Source organism: Botrytis deweyae (genome assembly GCF_014898535.1).
Source record: "Botrytis deweyae strain B1 chromosome Unknown BDEW_037, whole genome shotgun sequence".
Taxonomy (NCBI): Eukaryota; Fungi; Ascomycota; class Leotiomycetes; order Helotiales; family Sclerotiniaceae; genus Botrytis; species Botrytis deweyae.
The window spans coordinates 40,524-67,257 of NW_024066244.1; the positions used below are offsets into that span (position 1 = coordinate 40,524).

Below are 26,734 nucleotides of genomic sequence, written 5' to 3' on the forward strand. Positions count from 1 at the left end.
AAAAAAAAAAAGACAATAAAACAGTAGACTACTACAATCAAAAAAATCCCTTCTAATGAGTTTCGCCATCTGGGAACTACTGGGTAACGTCGTTTACTTCGTACCTACTACCCACCTGGGTAGACATCAGACCTCATGAAGTTTTGAACGGAATCCGGAATGGCCGGATCGCATCGGAGACACATATGTAAGCAATTCCATGATTCCATCCTATCTCCCTATCTCGATTGAGATCCATCCAGCTTGAATTGAATTGGATTGGAATCAGGTGCTCGTGCGCAAAGATTCCGGTGTCGATCGGGTATACTCCGGTTTAACCCAATGACTTTTCAAACGTGGGGGATTATTTTTCTCGAGGTGGGGGTGATTGTGGAGTGAGGAGAAACTTTTCACCTTGGAACCGACGCACGTGAAGGAGGTGAGATACGACATCATCGTCATTAACCACGGATATATATAAATCGATAGACCAGGTAAACGAGTTACCGATGTTTGAAAGATTTATTGGTAGCTACATGATTGTTGACCAACCTTTTTTCCATGTTTAACGAAGTCAGCTTTTACCCCTCGACTTGTGATATTCTGGGGTAGCTCTCTTGCCATCTTTGCGGGAGGGAAACGAGTTGATTAATCAATTATGGGAAATCTAGTTCTGTCCTGAATCCCACATTGACGTTGGTATTGGAATGTATCTTCGTCAAACCAGACTTAGGGAGTGACATTGACAACAACAAAAGTGGTATTCTAGCTCGATTCCTCTCATCAAAAGGCACTGGAAGAACTCACTCACACTTGTGAGATGTAGACTTTACACATTCGCCCATTTTCGTCTTCCCTTTTCTTTTCCCAGGAACCAATTTCGGAGCATCGATAAGTGTCTCTCGATCCAAAGGATATACAGAGAACGATATTCTCAACAACTCCTCTCGTCTTATCTGCACCATCATCCAGATAAAGAAGCTCTTAGGAGAAACGTCTGGACCTGAACTCCTCTTTCACATGGATGTGGATGTTCCTCGAAATATCGATAAGACTGTAGGCCAAGGTGGAAGTAGTTTATGAACAAGCAGGAAATGATCCTTCCACCGCTCAGATGACATAAATCTCGAGATGAAAGGAGAGAGATTTGAAATATTCGGTCCGCGCCGAAGGAAAACGTACTGTCGATGTTTGCATTTAATTGAATAGGTGAAGAGGCAAAACTCTAAATATATTTTTCCGTTAAATGGGGTACGGTTGATGATGTTTTGCACAGATAAAGACAATTCAACCTCCAAACTTTCCAAAGTTCATTGTCAGTTGAGTAACGAGAAGGGCCCTTTCAGAGTGTACTAACCACATAAATTTATCATCCACAAAACCGTTCCATTATTTGAGATTTCGACTGCGCATGTGTGTCAATATCCACCAAACAAATCCATTCGTACGGAGATGTCAATACAACTCCATAGAGTGATGAAGAAAATTAATTTGAAACTCGTATGAAAATCTACTAGGTAATCAGGCAAAATGTATGGATAAATCCTTCGTTTAAAGTATTCTCAGGGTATTCTCAAAGCATTTCTACAATGTCTTTATATGGTGTAACGTACCACCAAAACGTGAAATCTATATCCTTACGCCGCCGAGCTGCATATGGAGAAGGTATTCTAGAACTCATGGAATTCAATCTAATTGTCTTTGCCAGTCAATTTTTCTTCTTCTAGGACTACCAGGTCTTTGTCGATGTCAAGGATCTAAAAGACTTGGAGAAGTCGAACGTGACTAGTAATCTTATTCTCTACTAATAAGTAGGGTAGCGAGGGTAGGTACAAATGGTAGATATTTTGATCTAGGTAAGCAAGACCAAGACAGAAGATGAGGATATCAACATACATGTATAATCTACCCATTTTACTGTATGGTGAATTACACGAAAAAAGGTACGTGTCTAACACCTCGGGTATGAGTAGTCTAACTTATATACCGTCTCCCCTCAAAGATGATACTTTTGATCAATCCATGCGTCCTCACAGAAACAAACAAGCAATATATTGAATGGAAAGTGTTCGGGGATTAATTTGTTGAATCCTTTTCCACAACTATAAAAAACGAGATATCCATCTATTTTCTTACCTATCGGGATTATCATTGGCGGAAGATTATTACCCCCTGGCTACCGACCAATTTTACCTCCACTTCTCCAAATTCCCCATCTTTTGGCATTCCCCTTAGTTTTTCCCCCCAGTTCAACATCACATCTAAACCTATCGCCCTCAAATTTATATGCAGGGTCGCAAGGTTCCTTTTAAACAAAGCTGCTTTGTCGGTGGAACAATCTTCACCGAGAGGGAGTTTGTTATCTTTTCTATTTTTCCATAACCGTTGCTGTTCAATCCGAGGACGAGATTTCTTTCTCTTTTTCCACATCGAACTTGGCATGAGATTGCATGAGAATGGCTTGAATATTACTCGCTACTCGACGGATTAAGGAAAAACACACGCCACTACCAACACCAGAAGGGCAATCTCAATCTAAACAACAAGAGGCTGGCAGAGAAAGAACGGTATCAACACACACGAGTGAACGAAGCCATCGCCCTATCAATCCTGTCTCTAAAATCCTATCAAGATCATAACTCCGTTTACCACTCTTCATTCTCAGTTGCATGAACTTCTTCCAATAGTTCATCACTTCAATCAGCCTTCTTTCTAAACCACCCCCCTTCATCCCCCTTCCAAAACTTAATCGAAAACTCTTCGGCGAAATTTCGATAGCCTCTCGAACATTTTCTAGCAAACCCACGAGCTACGAATAAGCAATCGCAATCACACCACATCTCGATTCAATATTACATTGCAGTACAGTGCATGGAAATATCCGATATCAATTTTACCTCCCATACCTTTTCCTCTCACAGTTGGTCCAGAGTTCTACCTTCTCTTTCAACTCGGATGTCTATCACTGTCACTCCCGCACTTTTATATATAAATCACGGGCTGCCATGTAGTACAGAGAAATTTAGTATGAAATCGATTTTATCCTAACCTTGAGATTATTGGACTTGTACATACCTACAGAGGTACATACATACATTAATATCGCAAACAAGATATTAATTCCACTTTCAAACTTCAACTATCGCCAACTCCGAACTTAATACTCGAAGCTATCATTCATATTGCGCCTTCGATAGTCCCTCATTAACATTTACCCGTCGGAAATACTTTAAGCCTGTTTACCCAGGTAAAACATCATCCACTTCAAATCTAACAACCGGCAAAATTATTCGTCAAGACGCTTTCGTCCGAAGTTCTGAAGGTCAACAAGGACTTCCTCAAACATTCTCCAATCTGTCAATTACAAATTCCAGCGAATCTATGGCAACCAAACAGCAACAATCGTCTCCGACGCCTACGCGGCCGAAGAGCACAAATGGAATTATTAATGGGAGTAAAGCTGGTATGGGAGATGAGAGGATAGTTGTAATTGTTTTTGGGCAAGGTCAAGATAGAATTGTTCCTGTTTTCGCGGATGTACTCGGGAAACCACATAGGATGGCCACCAGCTTTTCGGATGTTGGAGAAAAAGATCATGGAACTGTTATAGGAATAGCAGCAAGTGATGCAAAGGGTGATATTGAATCCCGAAATCGGTCATTAATCGTCGCTATTAATGCTCACTGTGTGGCTTTGGGGATGCCACCAGATTTAAATCTATCGGCTTCAACAGATTATGAATTTCTTTACACAGAGACACCATTTTTCCGAAGAGATCTTTCACGATTTATCGCATTCATTTTGGGTCAAATCAGTCATCATGAAGCACTCATTACGAAGCCGAGAACTTATTTCATATCTACCACGTTCCCAGATGTTCGGACGGCATTATCTAATTTGGATATTCTTTCAGTTGGATCAGATGCAGTAGAAATTCGCGTCGATTTACTAAAGGAAGGTCTAACTGATGGAACCTTCAATTCTGTACCAAGCTTGAGTTACGTTGGGGAACAAGTTATGCTACTGAGGCAGCGTACAGAATTACCCATAATTTTTACGACCAGATGTACGAGAGAAAATGGTCGATTTCCCATGGACAACCCAGAACTCTATTACGAATATCTCTACCGAGCGATACAGTGGGGGTGTGAATATATTGATGTTGAGGTTTGGTTACCAGAGGATATTAGAAAAAGATTGTTTGAGCAAAGAGGAAATAGTAGGATCATTTCGGCATTTCATGACTTCTCCGGAACATTCAAGTGGCCATCGCTTCAGGCTCAAAACATCTTCCAAGAGAGCCGAAAATATGGAGATATTGTCAAGATGATTACCATTATTAATTCTATGTCTGAGAATTATGAACTTGAGTACTTTCGTTCTCAAATCAAAGCCAACAACCCTGATGGACCTCCATTGTCTGCCGTCAACATGGGACAACTTGGACAGTTATCTCGTGCTCTCAATACAGTCTTTTCACCTATCACCCATCCTCTACTCCCTATCGTCGCGGCCCCAGGTCAAATGAGTGCCGCGGAGATTAATGGTGCTCTAGCAACCATGGGTCAATTGCCAAAGAAAAACATTTACGCTATCGGGGCCTTCCGCACCACTCCCCAAGCAACCTTCTTTGAGAAATGTTTCAATGAATTAGGGTTACCACATAATTTCGCATCATTAGACCGAGGTGTCAAAGGGTCCGTCGAAGCTTTCTGTTTACAACCTAATTTTGGTGGCGCATATATCAATCCACCTCTTCCATCTTCACAACCATACATACCTATGCTATCAGATGCAGCGCGTACTATTGGTGCTGTTGATACTATTGTTGTACGAGGTGAAGGACCATCTTCGACTTTCATAGGGGATAACGCGACATGGAAAGGTATTCGTGCAACTCTTACACGTGATTTCGCACCTTCGGCATATAAAGATCGAGCTGCTATTATTTTATCGAGTAATGGGGAAGATGCCGCGTCGGTGATATTTGCACTTAGGAGCCTGAATATTGGAAAAATCTATACAATTGGGTTTAAGGCACATGGTCCTTTGGCGGCGGGTGTCGAGTCTTTCACTTCAATGGAAAGTGTTACGAAATCCGACATTCCATTTGCGATAATCTCAGCTTTACCACCCGAGAAGACTCATTTGGTACAACCTCTTCTCAGATACTTTAATGGAAGAGATTCTCGAGGACAAGGAAAAGTATTCGTTGATCTTGCTCATGGGCCAAGGAAAGGAGACCCATTGGCTGTCGCAGAAGGATGTGGATGGACAGCTTATGGAGTTGCTGATACGAGTGCCTTTACAACAGTAGAGACGCTAAGATTATTGGTCGGACAAAATGTTCCATATAGTTTTGTTAGGTTAGCAAGTGGGAGAGGTTTATACTGATTTCTCGAAAGCGAGCGAATTTGCCTGTGGGTAGGCTGTATATGAATCTGGAAGTAAGAGCGACGCGCTTGTGATGATATCAGTGCATGGTGTGGTGTTCTCTCTATTTTTAATGAGGCAGGCGTTAATGAGTGGTATACAGCGGGGCGAAACCGCGAATATACGAACGAGGGAAACGTAGATGAGACTTGAGTGTAGGGGTGGTTTCATTGATTAGGCTATGGATTTGTGCACTTTCAGGTGTAAAGAGTCGGGATCATGTTTAGAATGAGGACTGAGGGTTGAGGATTGAGGGTTAAGGATTAGGAATTGAAGGTTGCATTGTCTTTTTACTTTATGGAATTTAGTCTTTCAATTAGGTGCAACAGTGCGGAAGACACAATGTTATCAAATACTAGGTAGGTATACTTGGATGTTAAGTACCTCACTTGCGTGGTTTTACTTGTACTACACGCTTACTTGAATTCATAGATGTTGGTCAAATTTATCTATTGCGCATTTAGACACATCCGTTTTATCTCCATCCAAATCTAGTTACAGTATTGTCCCCGCCAGAACCTTGTGAGATATTTTTGAAGTCTCTAATATTTGAGCTTTTTGTCGCCCATCCCATCCCATTTTGTCATGCCATCCGATACTTCATCACGAATTCCTCTGGTGATTATAAAATTAAGTCTTGAAATACTTGTAGTATTTGCACGTCGGCTTGGAAAGCAGACAGAAAGATTTCCATTGAAAAGCGGGGTAAATCTCCCAACCTATTTTTCAAACTCAATGCTTTGCGAGGGAACAAATTGGTGCATAATATATTCTTACCTTCGACAGTCTGGAAATAGTTTTAGAACTCGGAAGTCTCCAAATATTCACAATCTACCTTTCCAAACCATTATCTTCGAATTTGGAATATAATCGTCTCGAAATTTCACTGCCCCTCCTCCACCCTCTCTCCTCCGCCCCGACTTAACAAGCCAACTCTCTTGAATCCCTTTCTCGCCCTCAAAAGATACAAATGATAAAGGCTAGCTATTGTGCCAAAATTCTTAATAGATTCCACCATCCCAATTTCAAATCTCTCCTTTCACTTTCCGCTCATCAAGCACTGTATCAATTTTGAGACTCTTCTACTTGGGTGCATCGCCTTAAATTCCGAGACGTCTTGATTTAGGAATTGGCCATTGCTCACCCAGGAATTATTGAAAACAGTAATAGCAATGAACGGCATAAAGGCAGAACGAGCTTATGGTCAAATGGGAGAGAATGAGGCTCGTGTCTGGAATAAGAGTCGAGCTCAGTCGACGGCCAACATAGTTAATCACACGTGCGCAATCGGTGGTCTTCTTGAATTTGAGGACTATAATTCTCTAGAAACTTTTCAAAAAACACGCAAGGTTTTTTCTGATTGTTGAAGTACTTCGGTAACGTATCAGGAAATGACGATATCGAACGAAATTTAAAGGCGCATCGATCCGTCATTCGAGGTTTTGAATCAAGAGTGAATTATAGAGATCACACCATTAACAATGCTCAGTTGTGAATCATTGCAATGACATCTCTCCAGTAAATTTTGAGTGTTCGACGTATTAAGAACCTCAGGAGGTGAAGGGGAAAAACGGATAGGACACAGAAATCAAGTCAAGTTCAAGGGCGAAATTAATCTCTTCGCTCGCGATTTATCATTTCAGAAATATGCCTCTACTGGGCTACCTCATTTGTTTCTCTACATTTGCAATTTTGCAACTTTCCGACAGTAGCAAATATTGCCATCGCATGATAGCTGGCCGGCGATGTTGCGCTTAGGTTTATGATCAGCATCATTTAATTTTCCTCGACCTTGATGCAACTCCTGTCATGTGAACAATCATGGTTTGAAAAACACATTATTTGACATTCTTTACTAAGTACAGAGTTCAACAGATTTTAATACCAGAGCGACAGCTTAAAACTTGAGGGGGAAACAAGCGGCAATAGGCTTCCCTCGCCCTTCATTTCTAGCTTTCGTCGCTCCCATAGCGACTCGAGATCAAATGCCAACATTATGAGTAAGGTAGTATTGACGCAGTCACTTGACTCGAAGAATCAATATTTGTCTTTGACACATGGCACAGGAAGTCAGGCATAAATCTGACAGCAGGGTATTGTTCTAGGAGACAGTGAACCTAATCAACTTTGTAAAAAATACCTGTCAAAGTATCTCAAATGCAGGATAAATTGAAACTGAACGAGGCAGTTGATAATGTACTTTCACTCTAATCATCTAATACGACCTGGGGGTCTTTCGCATGTAAAAACTCAAATTCATCCCGAGTTAAGACCCAAGGGACGGAGACGTGAGATGGGAATAGCGTAAGGTTTGAGGCTGAAATCCAAATCCATGAACCCTTTGAAGTATTATCAGACGATCAAATACGTAGCACCTAGGTAGTGTTGTACATATATAGAAACTAATATTTACTGTACTACAGCTATCAAAACAATATCATACTGTGGTAAAAGATGTGTGGTAAGATATTGATCACAAGGTTCGTCAGTGGCAGGTAGATGTAGACCGCATCCCTATTAGGGAATAACTACATTATTTGAGACAACCTTAGAAGACCTTGACAATAGCTGAAGCCACGCGAAGTGCATAAATCTGGGGAAGTATGGGGTATTATCCAAGATGACATGCGTATGCAAATGTAATAAAAGGTGCTCTATTAATTTGTAAAATCTGCAAGTACTTAACCTGAGATTGGTGGGAAAAGTAAATTGTCTGAGACCATTAATGAATAAATGAATATACCCTTAGTTGATAAATTATTGACGAAATTTAAGATGAAGATTGATACCAAATCGACACTCAAGGCGATGGCTTGGATCCCAAGTGTAAATCTCTTGAGGCCTCGTCGAAAAGAAAGAAAAAAACAAGAAGAGGAGGAAAAGCCAGTAAGGTTAAGTATACTTGTGATGTCAGCAATTCTCTCAGCGGAATTGTTGAAGTGGGTTCAAATCACTGCGGAGAGAGGATGACGGACCGAACCGACCGTGGCATTTTCTTGTTTGAATCAATCATTGAAATGAGTGCGAATCATAATATACGGGACGTCGGGCCCATTTCATACAAGTGCCGCCTGTCATATGTTAAGCTGAATGGAAAGATTCAGTTCTATGTATGATACTTCAGTATAGGAAGAGATGAAAATCCCGGAAGAGGCTTTTTCTTGTGTTGCTCGAAATGGCTGGAAAAGTCACCAGCATGTAACTTGGCATTTTTGGTTGATAGTGTGTCCGCTTTCTCTATGTATATTCCTTGGTTCTTGGGGAGCTCGGGAGTCGGGAAGGTAGTAGATGAGTCACCAAAAGTGTTGTAATGAGCGGAATGAAGTCTTCCATTCTGCCTGATTCGGTCATTCAGTGATAGTGTTACAGAAGAGGAGCTGAGTAGTTGATCATGATCACGCTTCTGATCCTCTGTCGTCTAGACATACTCTTTCGAGTACCTCCAAGTGAGAATTTGCATGTATCTCGTCTCAATGTGATTAGTGATGTGAGATAAACAAAAATGGCAGACCATGAAGGTTGGGCATCTCTGGCGCGTGAAAGAGATGTGATATGCATTTTTACCTAGGTACACGGATGTAGTGTCCCGATTTGTATCAGGAAACTTCAGACGACAGACCCTGAAATACCCAAAGCGATGCTTTCCGATGCAGGTTATCCGAATGCTACATGGAGCATCATACACATATGTTACTGTTGAGCTACGAGTCACGACCTTGGGGATAATGGAATGCCCATACGCGTACTATGTTCAAACGCACCGTTTGCGCCTCTGATGAGGTGAGCTAGGTTTCTCAGAGGACTAGAGGATGTCTCCTGCATGACGGAGATGCTACTCCTTGAAGCGTCGTGCGTGCTGGGGGATGGTTATTTGGCACCTTGATTCTATGATATACTTTGGATCGGCCCATAATATGTAGATCTTCGGGAGTGATTCGGGAGTGATGCTATCGTGTAGGTTAAAGTTGCGAGCGGATAGTTGAGTAGCATCCTTATCCGTGGTATGAAGATTACACAAGAGGGGACGAGGCGGATAATGTCACACCTCGTATCACGATTAATCAAATCGCGGTAGTTGATTCGTATCTGCACCATTCAACTGACTCGACTTTGTCCCAGAGAGAGTTACTGAATCACTGAACCCCAGACACTTCGGGAACACAGACCATTGAAAAAGGGTCACACAGTAATAAATCAAAAAACGTGTTTGTGGTGTGTCCAAAAGGCTGTGAATCTGCAATGCTGGGTAGTAGTGGAGTGGCGCTTTGCATTTTGCGGGGAAGTTGTTTCAAATAGTCCAAAGTGTAATTTCAATTTATATTATTCCTCTTCCCTACCATGCGGCATTTCTTCCCAACTCAATTTCAACATTTGGAATATGTTTGGATGTGAAGTTACAATTTACGGAATTAAGATCATATATTTGAAGCATAAATCAAGTATTAAGATCGATGCACAACCTGGTTTCCCGCGACTTAATCACACAATTATGGATGAATGTTAGATGAGATGTATCGCTATCCACATATTTGATGGTTGTATATCGTAGGCCAGGGGATAACTTTAATACGACGTGATGATCTGTGATCTACTATATTTTCGAATACCATTTCGAGTTGAAGATAAGATTTCACATTATTTCGCAACTTCTCAAAACGTTAATATCTCGGACATTTCAGAATGACGGAAATTTCCCGAGGCCTGCATCTTCAATCTTCGGAGGAAACATTGCTGTTTGGTTTAGTCGTCGGCAATTTGAAGAAGTGACTCGGAAGTATCGATGGTTTAAGGTGGATGAATGGTACTTGAGGTTACATTCAACATTTAATCTCCATAAAGACATGTTTTTTTTCTCCATGAAAGTCCTCGTCAGCATGGCTCGCATTGGCGCATTGAGATGATCTAAGATGATTTCGGAAGCGAAGCCGTTGAAGATGAGACTAGGGGGGAAATTAGAAGCTTTGCGGATTTCAACTCGAGAGTCACTACCCGTTGGCAAAGTCTTGTTTTTACAGTCCCACAGGTTCACAGTCTCACCATTTCACAATCTAACAATGCAGGCGCCCCAATCATTGGTTTAATGTCATCAACTACGAAGCTTTACATAGAGCTTAACTTCAAATATGCTTGGCAGGACCGTAAATCCGCGAAGAATAACCTTCCCGTGTGAATTTGAACAAGATGATACATCCAAGTGAATTCTTATTCTACTTTCAAGGGGACTCGGGTCCAGGAATAACCCCAGGAATTAGCAAAAGGTAAAGTTGTGGGTTGAGTGTTATGGCCATTGTGGGTTATGGATTTGAAGGAGGGTTTTGTTTACTCCTCTGTGGATAACGAGGGATAGCCTCGGGGATCACAGGAATTTTGGACAAGTCATTCGACCAAGCGTCTAGCGTCTAGAATGGATGAATTTGAAGCTACTCCAGATTTGGGTCTCAATTGTGGGGAGGTAAATACGTGATGAGGTGGGAGACCGAGGAAAATGAGAATAGTACCGGCCGGTACCGTTGCAGTGTGAAGGCAGAAATGCAGAGGTCTGAGATTGGGAGATTCAGCGAGGGAAAGATTATTATAGTACGAACTCAGCCACAGTTCCAAAACGACGGAGTAATCAGAAAGAGGGTTAGGTACCTAGTATTCATGTGAGAGAGTTGTAGGTGACTCGCAAATTATGCAGAAAAGCGATGTGACTTTTTCTTCCCTAACTAAGGTTGTACTTACTTCCCTTCAATCTTTCCTTCTCAATTTACCCCCTTTACATCGGTTGGTTCACTTGATCCTTTCCCTGCCAGGCCATGGTAACATATCACTTTGACAGCAGATCAATGACCAAGGTTGATCTAATTGAATTTTACAAGAAAACAAGGAGAGGGCCGAGAGGGGTGACTCGGGGGATTAGGAGTGGAGATGTAAGCTCATTACCTTGAATTTTTGTCACGGTATACTTAGTACTGAGTCCTGAGTCTTGACTCCTGACTGACTGATCTTTTTCTAGGATTCCTGGTGTTTAAAAATACTAGTTAGGTACAGCGCAATGAGCGCTTGCAAACGACATGTGTGTTAACGAGGACGGCGAACCAGTTGTTGTTTTTGTTTTTCTCACAACCCCAGTTTTTCAATTGATATATCGGAGCCACGATCTCCAATATGGCAAATGGTCCGTGGGATACTGCATCTACTGCATCACTGCATTTACTGCATTTGCACGTCTTTGCCATAAAGTTCGATAGACTCATGATCATCGTGGTGTCTAGTATGTTCGGTATGTAGCTACTGGGTATCTAGTATCTACAGAGTAAAGTAAACTTTCAGGTACCCGACAATTATCCTTCGCTCTCATCGCATCTTATGCTTTTACCTTCACCCGAATTCCGGATCGAGTCCAATAATGCATTGATGAAATTTGTCCTTCGTATTTTCCTGTTTCATGAATATCTGCACGAATGGATGGAACTTTGGGAGAATAGAAATGAAAGAAGAGCGGCACATTCAAAATGAAGAATTAGATCATAGTCATGACCACCGCCATCGTCATTACCAACCACGACCTCCTCTACCACCTCTACCAAAAATCTTTTGACAATATACGGTAAACTGTAATACCACCTAGGTATCATTTGCACCAATGCACTAACAATCCCTGAGGATGCATCCATCCCTAGGTCGTAACAGCTTTCTCTCTCTCTCTAGCTTCAACCTCCCCGCAATCTTCCCTACCAAAGTATCCAGAACATCCCCCTGTCTTTTGCTAAACTGCTGTTGTGCCTCGCTTTCCTTCGAGAATCTTTTTACTTTCTTGCCAGGTACGATATTTCTGCATCTCCAAACAAGTGATCACACCCCCATCTTCCTCTAATGACAAGGACATGGTGGGACAGGCGCATTCGTTCTTAACCCTTAACATACAACCCTCATCTCATGCTCCCGTACTTTTGAGCTCTGGCTTTTCTTACTCACCGATACCAATCATCTCACATACTTCTAATCCTAGCCCATTATTTGACATTACCAACGAGCCGCCACGTCTAATTCCAATTATATACTTTCTTTTCCCACTGCTTGATACTTGAATGAAAACCGTCATCAAACTTACCACCATAATATATCAACCGTCAACCGTCAACCGTCAACCGTCAACCGTCAACCGTCAACTTGTCAACTGACCAACCAAAATAGCCTGGAATCTATCCCTGAGAGCAGTATTTCGGTCGATGACTATCCGATCATCTCTGTAATTGGATTACACTTGCAATTGGCGAACGAATAACGGTTACCATTACTTTGGGAAGCTCCCTTCGACCCGAGAATTCGTCGAACATCCAATACCAATCCAAAATCCGGAGAGGATACGACGTACATACATAAATACATCATCCATTTGACCAAGTCTGAATCGGAAATTATTTGCATACTTCCCCCCCCCCCCCAAAACCACCACATTCGTAATGTTTTGTGCATTGCGTCTCGACCAATCTTTATGATGTGACGAATCTTATTATTACTGTACAACAATAATTTCTTCTTTCGCCTTTTCTTGTCGCCTTGGAATTTCCTTTGGATACCATGTCTGGAAGGCCAGCGCAAGTTGGAATTGAACGATTACCAGCACGACGTATGAGCAACGAACCACGAGAATCAATGAATTGTAAATCTTGTAGAAAGAGGAAGGTTGGTTTTACTGTGCTTCAGCTTCAGGCGCAATTCTTCCGAGATACTAAAAGTTTTTCCAGATAAAGTGCAATCGGTTGCGACCGACTTGCGAAGCTTGTCAAGTCTTCCAATGCCCTTGTATTTATGGTGGGGTTTATATCATTCAAGAAATTCGAAATACTTAATCCTAACGTTTCTCTCTCTTAACAGATGCTGTCCCCAAGAAGCGTGGACCTAAGACGGATGTATTGGAAGCGTTATTAAAGAGAGTCGATGGATTGGAACGAAAATTGAGAGATGAGAAAAAATCCAATTCTCCAAACAACGATGGGAGTGCTTCTGGTTCTGGTTCTGGTTCTGGTGGGGGTGAAGTGGAAAGTCCTCATGAAGATACAAAACCAAAACGACCTCATCTGGAGACAACCTCTTCAAATATTGCAGATGAATCGGCTGTATATTCTCCAACGCCCATAAGGTATCTAAATCCTATCCTTACTCCTACTTTTCTTTTCAATTGACGTATTCTCAGCGAACCCTCTCCATCAGTTCAACAAGATGTCCTTTTGGATACTTACTTTGTTCGATGCCATGGGAAATCTTATCATATACTTGACGAAACTTCTATTAGACAACGAATTCAGTCAAACCAAATACCAACATATCTACTTTATGCAATCTACGCTGTTAGCGCAAGGTATGTTAGAATTGTTGGTTTACATATGACGATTGACTGACCTTTCTTCAAGATATACTTCCCATCCAAATGGTTATTTTGCCGCAGTGAGATTAAGTGAAGATTATGCTCATCGAGCAAGAACGGAAGTAGATATTGACGAACCATCTATCGATAATTTGCAGGCTCTATTACTTCTTGGTATTTCTTATACAGCATCTGGAAGAGGGAAGAAGGCATACATGATGCTTGGTAAATGCCTTCAATAAATTTCAACCAATATACAATTCGCTAACTGTACATAGCGAACGCCGTTGGAATGGCTGTTGCGCTAGAACTCCATCGCGAACTGGATCAGAACATACGAATTAGTCCTGTCGAGAGAGAATTACGAAGAAGATTGTTTTGGACATGTTATTTGATAGACAGATTCACAGCATGCGGATCAAAACGACCATCATTAATTGCCGATAAATCTATTGTGTTACGATTACCATCTTGGTCACCCAATCCAGCCGCTCTTCCCGTCGAGGGAGAGTTCTTCCAAAGTGGTTCAAATCTTCATTTCGGTAATGGAAAGAAGAGCCAAGGAAGCACTGGAATGCTCATAGATATTGTGAGAATATTAGGAATTACTAACCGCTATCTCGCAGCTGGCGGTGTAAAAGGCAAGTTTTGCAGCAATCATTTTTGTTCGACAATTAGTTATTGTGCGAATACTGACTATCATGTTATCAAAACAGGCGACTCTCATTTTCCATGGCACTCATTATCGAACCTTTCGAAAATTCGTCAAGACTTAGATATTTGGGCAGGCGGTACACAGGATGTCTTTACATCTGTTGATACACTTTTTGGGCAACCAGACAGTACAACTCTCGTCCTCAGCAAACTCATTTATCATCTTATACATTGTCTAATATATCGACCCTTTCTTCCTATCGACCTTGCCGAATTAGCTGGAACCGGTCAACATCAATCTTGGCAAATTGAAGCCACAAATCTTTGTTTTCTTCACGCAAACGCAATCGCCGAATTGGTAGAGCTCGGAAAGCAATCTGCATCGATAGAATGGCCCGCATTTGTGGGATACTGTATTTGCACCGCTGGTACTGTCCATGTTCATGGGACACATTACAAAGGCGGCCGTGAAGGCGAAGTATTCTCCGCTTCCGCCGATTTCCTTTCCAGGGAGATGCAACAACTTTCCGAACTTCGATATGCATGGTCCTCAGTTCAGCATCAACGAGAAACTCTACAGACTATCTATGGATGTCATTCCGATCTAGTGAAAAGTCTTGGAAGTAATCCAATGCGCTTTAGTCCAGTCTTTCACCTGGAAGACTTTTTCGATAGGTATAGTGATTTGGGCCAATACTTTGATGGGGCTCATATCAGTTTTGCGGATGTTGTGACACCCAATCCTGAAGCATATCAAGGTCATGACCTTTATGCGCCGACACAATCAAATAGGAATGGTTCTATGAATGGGAGAACAGGCTCGAATGGCTCGAATGATTCAACTACTGTTACTTCCAAACGCAAATCTTCATCGTCTGCACGAAAACGTGCTCTTACCAATAGTCTAAAAGAAAGACCTCTAATGTCACCGAATGGAAGATCGGTTGAGCAATTGCCACTGCCACAAAACGGTCTACTCGGTCACGATCCGGCATCTTATTCCAATCAAGGAAGTTCAATGACTACACTTCCACAAATACCCTTTTCGCCACCCAGTCAGAATCAATCGCAACCATATACTTTTTCTCCATCGCTCTCTTTGAATCACGGGCAAGAATCAGATTTTGATCCAATGTTTGGTATGCCACATCTGGGTAATGGTGGGAATTTTTCATTCCCAGGAATGGGCGGAACAAATGGTGGTATGATGGGGGAAGAAGGTATGACACCAGGAGGAAGGTCAAATAATGGGAGTACAGGAACAAGTGGAGAGGAGAAAGATCCCTTCCTAAGCTTGTTGGAACAACTTGCAGAAAATGAACAACAAAGAGGTGGACCAAGCGAACTGGACTTTTTCTTGGGAGGTGGACAGGGTTGAAAATAAACCTGGCACACGATACATTATGCGCGCCCGTGTTTATTTTCCAAGACATGAATATAACCATCTCACGTGGTTGAAGAATTGATACTTTGTCACATCATGCTTGCTTGGTTGAATTACCTGGTACGAAATCATGGAGATGAATAAAAGGAGGAGGAACATCCACACGGGCCAAGGAGAGACGACCAAAGAAAGGAATTAAGACATTTACGAGGATGAAAAGACAGGCTCAAAAGTAAAAGAATGTACAAGGAATTGAGAGCATTGCATTGCGATTGAGAGTACCGGAGTTACGTACAGTACCATTGAGGGGCATATGAAGGTTAAATGGGTGGGGGAATGAGATGGGGAGTTTCTGGGTGTAGGTTACATTACGGCGATATCTCACGACGGGAATCTTTTATATCTAGTGAGCAAAATTGGAGGCGGAGGAAATTTCCGTGCTCGCGATCACATCACACTCTAGGTGCAAAAGCGACGTTTAATACAAATATGTCTTCCAAGCACCGAGTTCATCTTGAGTGTTACTTTTAACTGTGAGAGCCTGGAATTATTACCCTTTTTCGGACGCTTCGGAAACATGGTTGCCCCTTGCTTTTCTTGGTAGATGTAACTTATCAATCACTACCTAGTTTGAAATCATGAATTATGCAACAAATCTGTGAAGAAAAGATTTCCAATGTATGTCCAAGATTTGATTCATGAAATGTTCGACCGTGCGAAGTTCTGACCTCCGAGCCTCCCTCGCCTCCCTCGCCAGCTACACCCATCGATTCTCAATTACAACCTATATGGAGCAAATGACACGATCCGCATAGCACGATCGATTGACTTTCCGGAAATCATGATCCGAGTTCTTCGTAAAGAGTACGTACAATGGCTCAAAATGGGTGCCCAAGAGCCTCACCAGTGAGTGACCTCTTCTCCCTCCCGCCCCAAACGTTCCAGTTCGGAAAAATAAATTGCCCCTCCATTCAACCCGAGATTCCACTAAAACACGAACACTCATCCCACTTCTGACATGCTTTTGCAAATTGTCCACCTAATTACCTATACGAGTTAGATACGTGCGTATTTTACACTTTTACTTTGACTGCACAGTGGACATGGTGGAAGGATGTAGCCGTCCCCCACAAAATGGGGGCTGCAAAGTGAAATGCTGGGGATATTTACGATAGTGTGGATGATAACCTTAGATGAGCACGTGCTAAAGGTTTAGGGTTCTTTTGAAAGAAAGGGTGGGAATCGGACCGATGGAGTTCCCTCTTTTAGTAGTTTATTTTTTTTTCCAACAGAGAAAACACGGTGCGTGATTTGACAGAGGGGGAGGGGCGTTTGGAGCATCAGGATTTTAGACTCGAGAGGAAGCGAATAGATTTTGTGATTGACAGATTTACCCCGCGTTATGAGCGTTATCGGGGGGCGATGGGTAGAATGTAAATACCTAGTATGTACTAGGTACCGGTAGGTTAGATCAAACTTGGGGGCAAGACGGCGCGGGGATTTGACCGGGAGGTGCGTGACCTACTTAGTACCTACATTGTCAGATCTTAGTACCTTACCTCCTTACTTTATTTTGTAAGGTTAGCAGGAGTGTCTCGGTATAGGTGAAGCTTGCGAAAAAATAATATACACAGCACTAGGTACATTATACGAAAGACAAGAACCTAGTCCAAAATGAATACCGGCACCGAGCGGATGTATAGCGGATCTTCGCATGTTGATTTTCGAATCGCGGAAGTTATGACGAGGAGAATGCCGATGGTATTAAGTTAATTAGCTAAGCCTCGATATATACTTGATAGGTGGAGAGTTTAGAGAGTTTGATGCTTTGGGAATTCCCCATATGCAAAAGGTCAGCTCAACTCAAACGTTAGGACTTCGTACATAGTGACTTTAAAATCTGGATGTAAATACTTATTGTTACCTAGTGAATCTATCTGTCTTTGAGTCTATCTGTCTTTGAGTCATGTTAGTATTCGCATTGAAGGAAGAAATGTTTCAATAGAGATCATTGATTTTGATAGGCTCGGAAGACGAAATAGGGGTATTTTGAGATGTGATACTGAAGGAGAAGATTATTGGAAAGAGATATTATACGATGGATTGAAGTGAAGTGAGTGAAGTGAAGTGAAGTGTGGTGAATTGTGGTGAAATCAAGCTATCCTTACTCGATGGAATTTAAGTTTCCATACTATGGCTAAGCCTCCAGCTACCTCGATAGCAAAGGTTACTTCAAACAATCTGAGCAAGTATTGTCGTCTCAAGTTGCGAAATGGATCAATTCATTCAAAAAGTTTAATTGAAAAAAGGGTTTACATGAGAAACATGTTAGTATTGAAGATATTGAATGTCGATTGATCAAAGCCTTATCAAGACTATGTGAGAATTCACTTAGGTATACTTGCGAAGTATCGGGTGTTTAGCAGTAGGTAGTAATTGCGAGATTGTGTTCTATGCTCTCGTGAGTCTCATCTAATCATACACTCACTCTACCTGCCCTACACATCAAACTTCCTTGGCAACTATTGACTCAGGAACAATGTACAACTGGCATCTGCTTGCTTGACACCTGCGTGAAATCTCCATGTTACCACTTTGGGAAGGAAAGGGATTATCATACACACAGGTGGACAATACTGTGCAAGCGAAAAAGATGTTGTTTGATAATCAATCAGCACATTCCTTTTGATTCTCGATCTTCAGCCGTGTCAGAGTTTTATATCATCTTGACACAGAGAAATCGGGGATAAAAGATTCAAGGCATGCCAAAGTCCATGAAATATCGGAGAAGGCGAAGAGATGAGGTAGTGCTCGGTGTAAGACGTGCGATGTGATGTACACATGTATACCTAGTATTCATGATTTAAAAGCAGCAATAGAAAACTAATCTTGAAATGGTCATATAACGTACCTTAACCGAGGGATCGAAGTTTATTCATTTACGTCACTTCTCACAAAACTCGTCAACTTTTTTTTTAATTCTATCGTCACTCTCTTTGAAAACCGAAAATCCCCTTCCCATCACCTGGGCATCTTTTCGCGATTCACGACCTCTTCATAGTGAACAGCTTATTATTATTACTGCTCGACCAAGTGGTAATTATAGATACACTAATGACAAATAAGGTTTGGTTTATATTTAATCTTTGTTGATGCTGCTTTTTACTTGCTCACATGTAAGTTTGTCGACTTTTCATTGGAGATCATCCAGTCCATAAGACTCTGGTAACTTGTAAGTGAGAAGGCTTTAACAAAAATCTCTTCATTTCCCAAGCTTCGCCCCATACAGTTAACGAATCGGCAATGGCGTCCGAACTACTGGAATGGGGCTATTCAAGGTCTTGCTATGTTCTGAATGGTTGATTGGATTCCAAACTTATTATTTTGCCAATCTGCCAATAACGTTAAATCCCAAAAGTCTTGATGTGGGAAATACCGGGGTAAAACGACCTCCTCGAGCTACTAGCAAATGCCCACAAACGTGCGAGTGGGCACTTGGGAACCGGGAATCGGGAAAAGAGGATCAGTGTAGGTCATGATCATCTATACTTGACCTGGTGTCCAGACTTTCCGCAGCCCAATCCACACGTCGAATCAACTTCGATATCCATCTACACCGAAAATAATTCAACAACAGAACAAATCATCACTACTTGTCCTCCGACACACTCACAGCGATTATAGCGTAGGACCATTTGCGCCATATACGATCTCGAAAGCTGGTTGGCACGCACGAAAAGTAATCCCATCGAAAAACGAAAATTCGACATTGACGAATACGAATCAGCGACTTGAATTGAAGGCAGAGATTGGATCGCAGGAGGGGGGATACATCACAAATCGTGTTTGCTCGCCTCATTGGGAATACAATTGCGCGCAACTCTCACCGATCGGAATAGTTGTACTTCGATATTATTTTGGTACATCAGAGGATGGAAATACGGAAATTGTTACATTCGACTTGAGAGTGGAAAATGACTTAGGAATCGAACTCGAGACGAACAAATTTGAGACGAAATATATAAACATACAATGTCAACATCAATAAAGCCTTTACAATCGCGCAGTGAGCTGGTTTTTTGGGTCACTACCATTACCTTTATTATTACCAGCGTATTTGTTGTAGCGAGATTGGTTTCTAGATTCGGAATTTTGAGAAAGAGAACTGCGGATGACTGGTTTATCATACTCTCCTGGGTAAGATAAGATTTCTTCTGAGGGGATAATATGTTGAATGAACGGATTTACTAACACTCATGGTTCCCCATGACAGATCTTTGCATTTGGCCTAACTTTTTCAATTGATTATGCAACAAATAAAGGCTTGGGAAAGCCCGATCCTGATATTAAGGAAGAATGGCGCCCTCACCTAAAAAAGGCCGAATATGCATTTACAGTACTTTATGTGAGTCATGGTCGTTGGATCATGGACTGAGTGCGCAATTCCTGACTTGTATTACAGAATCCATGTTTGATGGCGACGAAGACCTCAATTCTCATTTTCTACTTACGTTTAAGCCGAAATACTCAAAAGCTCCTGAGGTGGGCTTCATATACCACCCTACTCGTTACCGTTTTAGACGGTATCGTCCTTACTTTTGTCAACGCATTTCAGTGTAGCCCTGTTTCTGGTGCGTGGAGGACAGATACGGATGCGAAATGTCTATCGATTATCACCATCTATCTCGCATCAGCTCCTGTGAATATCATTACGGATTTAGCCATATTGGTTCTACCGATTCCTGTTCTCACCGGAATGAACCTTCCCCAAAGGCAAAAGGCAATCTTGGTTTTCACTTTCTCCTTGGGAATTTTTGTCACCATTGTCGACGTTGTCAGAATCTATTATCTACAACAAGCCTCGAATGACTTTCAAACATCCGTTTTGTCTCACTCGCAGCTCGGCGAAGGAGATGATTTTGCCTACAATGCCTCGCTTGCATTTATGTGGTCGGCTGTTGAGGTCAATGTCGGGATCGTATGTGCTTGCATTCCTACCTTGAAGCCACTTATGAAAGTAATACTACCGGCGATGCTTGCGGACCGAGTATCTGGAAGAACAGGATCGCACACCCGCACAGCAGATAACCTTGAGTCTGCGAGTCCACCGATTGGTAGCCAAGGCCAATTAGCCACGGTCGACAATCATTTACCACCGAGAAACACCGCATTGACAGACAGTCCTCTATCACCATTGTCAGATACCCACCCTGGAGGTTATCGAGAAGACATGGAGCAGCAAGAACTCAATATGGCAGAATTCTTAACGGCTCCTTCAGCTATTGCCTTGGAAACCTTACGACGAAATTCTACAGCGCGTACAGCCAATACCACTTACTTTGGATTTGTCAATATGAGGGTACCAAAATCAATGATGAAGACTCGTGGAAGAGAAGCTTTCAAATATTGCATCATGGTCACCATTCTATTTTTCCTTTGGGGTTTCTCGTACGGATTACTCAATAGATTAAATCGCGAAATAGCAATACTAGCCAACTACTCCGATGGCCAAACCATAGGACTATCTGCCGCTTATTTTGGAGGTTACGTCATTGGAGCCCTATCAATAGGACAATGGGTCTTGAGACATAGTGGTTTCAAAGCCACATTCATTGCGGGACTTTGTATCTACGGGACTGGTACATTAATGTTTTGGCCCTCCGCAGTTTTAACATCATACACGGGATTCATACTGTCCAGTATTGTTGTTGGATTTGGTTTATCGATTCTAGAGACCGCTGCAAATCCATTCCTGGCTCTATGTGGACCAATGCAATATGCTGAATTTAGATTGATGCTTGCGCAAAGTATACAAGCCGTCGCATCACTTGTGAGTCAAACTTTGGCCGAGAAAGTTTTTTTCAATGGAGTACAAATTGAGGGTACAAAACACTTGACTTTAATCGATGTTCAATGGGCCTACCTCGCGATTGCCCTCTTTACCGTCATCCTCGCTCTGTTCTTCTATTATATGCCTCTACCCGAAGCTAGTGATGCCGACCTTCAAGCACAGGCGGAACTTTTCGAAATATATCCATCAAGAAAGTTACCTTGGACAGGCACATCAATTATTTATACGACTCTCGTCATCGGTGTTATTGCTCAACTCTGTTACGTTGCAGCACAGGAGTGTATTTCAGAATTCTTCAAACCATTATTAATTTCATTTGTTCCTAGAACGGGTAGTTTCAAATCGTTCTTCACACTAAATGACGATGAAGATTACCTACTTTTAGGTCATGGACTCTTTGCCATCGGTCGATTCGTTTTTGCACCTCTCTGTTTAGTGGTCCCACCACGAATTCTATTGCTTATTGCTTTAGTTTGCCTTACCATATTTTCAGCTTTTATCTTCGCCATCAACAATATATCACAATCTTTTCTTGCTGCATCCTCTCTTTTAGTTTTTTTCTTTGAAGGTCCGATTTTCCCACTGGTGTTTTCTTTGACCATTCGCGGTATGGGGAAACATACAAAGTGGGCATCAGCGTGTGTAGTAGCATCGGCAACTGGAGGAAGTGTTTTTGTTTTTGTTCTTTTTGGTGTGCGGACAATCCATACTATACAATATTCTTTTGTAATTCCTTTTGTATTATTTTTATTGGCACTTTTATATCCGGTGTATTTGAATTTTGGTGGTGAAGGTGTGAAGCATCTAGTTGACCCGAAACCTGTGGTTATGGGTGGAATTTGGTCGAGCGGTGAAGAAAGTAGAGAAGCTGGACAGGAGTCAAGAGGCAATGAAGATGATAGACCGGATACGCCTCTTCGGAGGTTAAGTCGTAGAGTATCTGTTTTGGTGCAGAAGATGAGTCTTACCGGGAGAAAGTGTAGCACAGAATTGCCCATGGTAGAGCATAGGGAAACGAGAGGGAGGAAGAACAGCAGTGAATGATTGGCTTGGGAAGTACAGGGTGAATTTGGGCTTGGGGGAGGGGTTTTTCTTCTTCAATCTGAAATTAGCGGGCGTTCAGGGTATCCGAGAGGATCTAGTCATAGGTATCCAGCTTTCTGGGTATGGGAGTCAATGAATGGAAAATTTGGGCACGGCAGGATCAAAATACCCTCGATTATAATCGGGATAGCGCAGGCTAGGGGACTTACCATCCATACATTACAGACAGCATTTTGGGTCAAGAGATATTCCTTCTTATTTGGGGTTATTTCCCATCACAGGAGTTACGAATTCATCCATGTATCAATAGTTATATGTATTATTATTAATGAAAGACGAATACCATCTTATGATTGATTGATTTACCAGACATTTTGAATATACCAGTCGGTTCTTGCATGCTTTACTTCACCCTGCAATCATGGAATTCAAACCTCCCGAATCATGCCAGATTAACAAGCGTACTCTTAATCTTTTTAGCCCGCTCTAAATCCAGAAAAGACGATTTAAAATAATTAAGTACCCCAATTCTTTCATTGACATGATATAATCCCTCGTTCTGTTCTAATCACCCGTCCCACCCACCCTGCCTCGCTTCCTTCCCCTCTCTCCCCTAAAATTGACAGGACTCGTTCGCCAAAACATGAGCGCAAGATATATGCATGTGCATCAATTAACTCCAGCCGGATTGGTCCCCCTTCACGATTCTCAGAGTTGATATTATTAATCTTTACTTTACTTGGGTAACCCCATTAAATGTTCTTTCGCTACTCTTAGAATTATACATGCTACCTTTTAGTTTCCATCCCTATCCCTATCCCCATCCCTATTCCATTCCATCCTTTTCCGCTCTTACCCCTCCCTCCTTTCTCTTTCCAAAATATAGCACACCCTATTCATCCCTACCTTATCCCATCTCGCGATCCGATCCCCCTCAATCTTCCGCATGTCCCACTCCCCCATCTCCTCTCCGAAAAGCTCCACGCCACCAAATGAATTCTCCAAAATTCTCCTATCCTCCCCCACCACCTTGCCCTCAAAGCTTCCAAACGAACAGATCAATAATTATTCACCCTGTTTTCACTCACTCGCTAATCAGTATGTCTAATGAACGCCTACACTTTGATGAAAAGATCATTTCCCATGCATCATACTCACAACATTGTGCACATCAATTAATCAAAATAATATATTTTTAAAAATCTCATTTATTCATCCCATCCCATCCAATTCTTTCATTCTCATCACCGATCCTTCATCGCCGAATTCATCCTCTCTGTGTATATCTCTTAGTAAAGCAATGTATGGGGTATATGCACGCAAAAACAATGCAATACAAGAATTCATAGCCAGTACTGTAACCACCAACTCAACATCTCATGTCATATCCATCCTTTCCCATCAATCACACCAACCCAGCAGAAGTTGTACGCTCAAATACCTTATCCCATATCCTTCCATATCCACGTAAAGAAAGAAAATAAACATTAATTTCCCAACTCCATTTCATAATTTTTGCCTCCCCATTCTGATTCCGTTGCCCTCCCATATCCATCTCTCAACTGCTCCCTTGCTTCCCATTCGTTCCTCTTCCGATTTACAAACTCATCCACCCAAACATTCCTGTCATTCCCACCAAAATCACAGTCGTAACCATTCCAGCTCCTACCCTATCCCCTGTAGATGGCGGTTTGACAGCATCCAAACTAGTCGTGCTCCCACTACCCGCCGCACTGTTCCCCACACTGGTTCCACCTGTACTGTTCGTAACCGGGGCTTTTGTTTGTTGAACGAGATTTACAAAAATGGCACTCATGGCTGCCATTTGTTGCCCTACACCAGAGGTTCCATCCCAATCTGTTCCTTTGCTCCAACTTAATCCACATGTTCTACCATCAAATGGGCTCGAGCCTGAACATTGTTTTGCTGCTGCGACTGCGGATGCTTTTAAATATGGCATGATTAGATCGTAAGTGTAAGGGGCCATTTTCGTGGTTCCGGCCAACCAACGAGTGAGGAATGCCTTGAAGGAAAACATATCAGTTGTACATGAAAGTTTTGCTTCGCAAGCAATTTCATAGGCGATATCACCGGTAGGGAAGAAGTTTTTGAATGTAGCATTGAGAAGTCCGTCAACACGTTCTTTCCAAATTTCGGAGCCATTTGTCTACTCATGTCAGTATAAATATTTAAGGGTATCAAAGATCGGAAGGAAAAAAAAACAGAAAAGAACCGTACATGATTATACATGGTAGCTGCACCGAGTAGATAAACCCCCGAGTTGTAAGAGAATTGAACCTTGTTAATATCCGTACAATTCTCTTCAATGTGAGCACCATCATAAATATTATAATCTTTGTCCATGTATCCAACACTTGTGACCCAATTCCATGTTTCCTCAGCATATTGGGCGTATGTTTCGTTATTGGTGTATCTTGCGAGTCGCGCCCCAATATTGAAGAAACATCCATTTGCGATAGAGTTCTTGTAATTGTAACCCGTAAGATATGGATAAACTTGCCAACGTAAACTATCAATCATTAGTCCAATTCCCTCTCCCAATCTCAAAATCATAAAAGCTTACCCTCCCCCACAAGTAGCATTATCAATTCTCACTGCTTGAGTGTTGAAAACTGCTTGAGCCAAAGCCAACCAACCTGGTCTGTCCGAAGGAGGATCCGGAAATTTCGTTTCCGCTGCAGTCATAGCTGTCATTCCCCAAAATCCCTGATCATCATTTCCCATAGATTGTGACCAATTCGCAGGCATCATATCGTTATTTGCCCCAGTTTGCCATTGAATACCCGCCATCGCATCATCGTTGTATGAGGAATCGCCAGTATAATACCAATAATCGATAAGAGACCCCCACATCGCACCGGATTCCCACCAATAATCTAGACAGTGGATATGAAAATCAGTTTCACATTCCTATTTGCACGTCGCATTTGCATTTGCGCAAAGTCGAGAATGGAGAGACAAGAAAAGAAAAGAATTCTAAACTCACAACCCCAAGAGGGATTTGGTGGAGGTCCAGGTAACACTCCAGGTATTCCTCCCGATTGATTTCCCTTATAGTATGTCATCATATCGTATGCGATTGTCGCAGCCGCATTCTTTATCGAAGCTATATTGAAAAACAAAAAATCCAGTTAGCAAGTCTGAGTCTGGAAGGTGAAAGACCGTTTTTGAATGCCCGAATGGAAATCATAACAAACATACTATCGTCGTCCAGATTTAATTCTATCTCAGCATTAACCATTGAGGAACTGAGTAGGGCTGCCGTCGCAGCCGATAAAGCGAAAGTAGGAAGCATTTTGTCCAAAGTTTTTCGATAGTGTGTAGTGTGCAGTGTGCAGAATGTAGATTGTAGTGCGTCGTGTGTGTTTGTAGATGTGGAAGAGTCGATGCTGAAGTTGGGAATCCTTCAGAGGTTTGTAGGATTCACTCAATCTCAGAAGTATCCTTCCAAAAAGGTTCAAATCAATTTAAGAAACGAATGGACGTCAAATACTTCTTTTTATGTTACAAATTTCCCGTATGGTGATAATCCATCAATTTGAAAAGAGAGGCATTGAAAGACTTGTAGAAGTAAGTGACATTGAGACGATGAGATGAAAAGGTGTGATGGAGACAAGAAAGAGAGAGGGAAAAGAGGAGAGGGAAGAGGGAAGAGGGAAGAGGGAAGATGGAGGAAGAAGATTGGTTGTAATGAGTGAGAAGTTAGTAGTGAGATAATCTCAGATGGATTCATTGGAGGATAATCCCAAAGCAGAGCAAGGTTCATGTAGCGCTTTCTCTTTTGATTCGCAGCTGAACGTTTTTTTTTTATAGGATCCTTCCCTTCCCTTCGTCTCTTCTTCCCTTCCTTATGTTATGGCTTATGGGCACAGCCTCTCGTTCAATTTTATATCACGAGAATTCAATACAATCATACAAGCCTAGGTAGGTAGGTAGGTACTAGATATCCAATATGTCGATGATACAATCATCCATATCAATTCTCTCAAAAGTTATATTCTTTTCTTCATGGGGG

General features: G+C 41.9%; 4 protein-coding genes across 4 annotated transcripts; 3 read left to right on the plus strand and 1 right to left on the minus strand.

Annotated features, from left to right (window-relative positions):
• Nucleotides 1–3,360: 3,360 nt before the first annotated feature.
• On the plus strand, nt 3,361–5,373 carry EAE98_010490 (uncharacterized protein; the record flags this gene model as incomplete). The annotated part of the gene is made up of 1 exon (XM_038958111.1): nt 3,361–5,373. The coding sequence occupies one exon, from the start codon at nt 3,361–3,363 to the stop codon at nt 5,371–5,373; it is 2,013 nt and encodes a 670-aa protein (XP_038805471.1).
• Nucleotides 5,374–12,978: 7,605 nt separating this feature from the next.
• Nucleotides 12,979–15,797, plus strand: EAE98_010491 (uncharacterized protein; the record flags this gene model as incomplete). The annotated part of the gene is made up of 7 exons (XM_038958112.1): nt 12,979–13,083; nt 13,146–13,212; nt 13,276–13,540; nt 13,595–13,759; nt 13,812–13,990; nt 14,044–14,406; nt 14,482–15,797. 7 exons carry the CDS (start codon nt 12,979–12,981, stop codon nt 15,795–15,797), a joined length of 2,460 nt encoding a protein of 819 aa, XP_038805472.1.
• A 4,038-nt stretch (nt 15,798–19,835) lies between these two features.
• Nucleotides 19,836–22,698, plus strand: EAE98_010492 (uncharacterized protein; the record flags this gene model as incomplete). Its single annotated transcript, XM_038958113.1, has 3 exons — nt 19,836–20,000; nt 20,077–20,208; nt 20,266–22,698. The coding sequence occupies 3 exons, from the start codon at nt 19,836–19,838 to the stop codon at nt 22,696–22,698; spliced, it is 2,730 nt and encodes a 909-aa protein (XP_038805473.1).
• A 1,597-nt stretch (nt 22,699–24,295) lies between these two features.
• EAE98_010493 (uncharacterized protein) lies at nt 24,296–26,014 on the minus strand (the record flags this gene model as incomplete). The annotated part of the gene is made up of 5 exons (XM_038958114.1): nt 24,296–24,865; nt 24,937–25,228; nt 25,283–25,595; nt 25,706–25,825; nt 25,921–26,014. The coding sequence occupies 5 exons, from the start codon at nt 26,012–26,014 to the stop codon at nt 24,296–24,298; spliced, it is 1,389 nt and encodes a 462-aa protein (XP_038805474.1).
• Between the last annotated feature and the right edge of the window lie 720 nt (nt 26,015–26,734).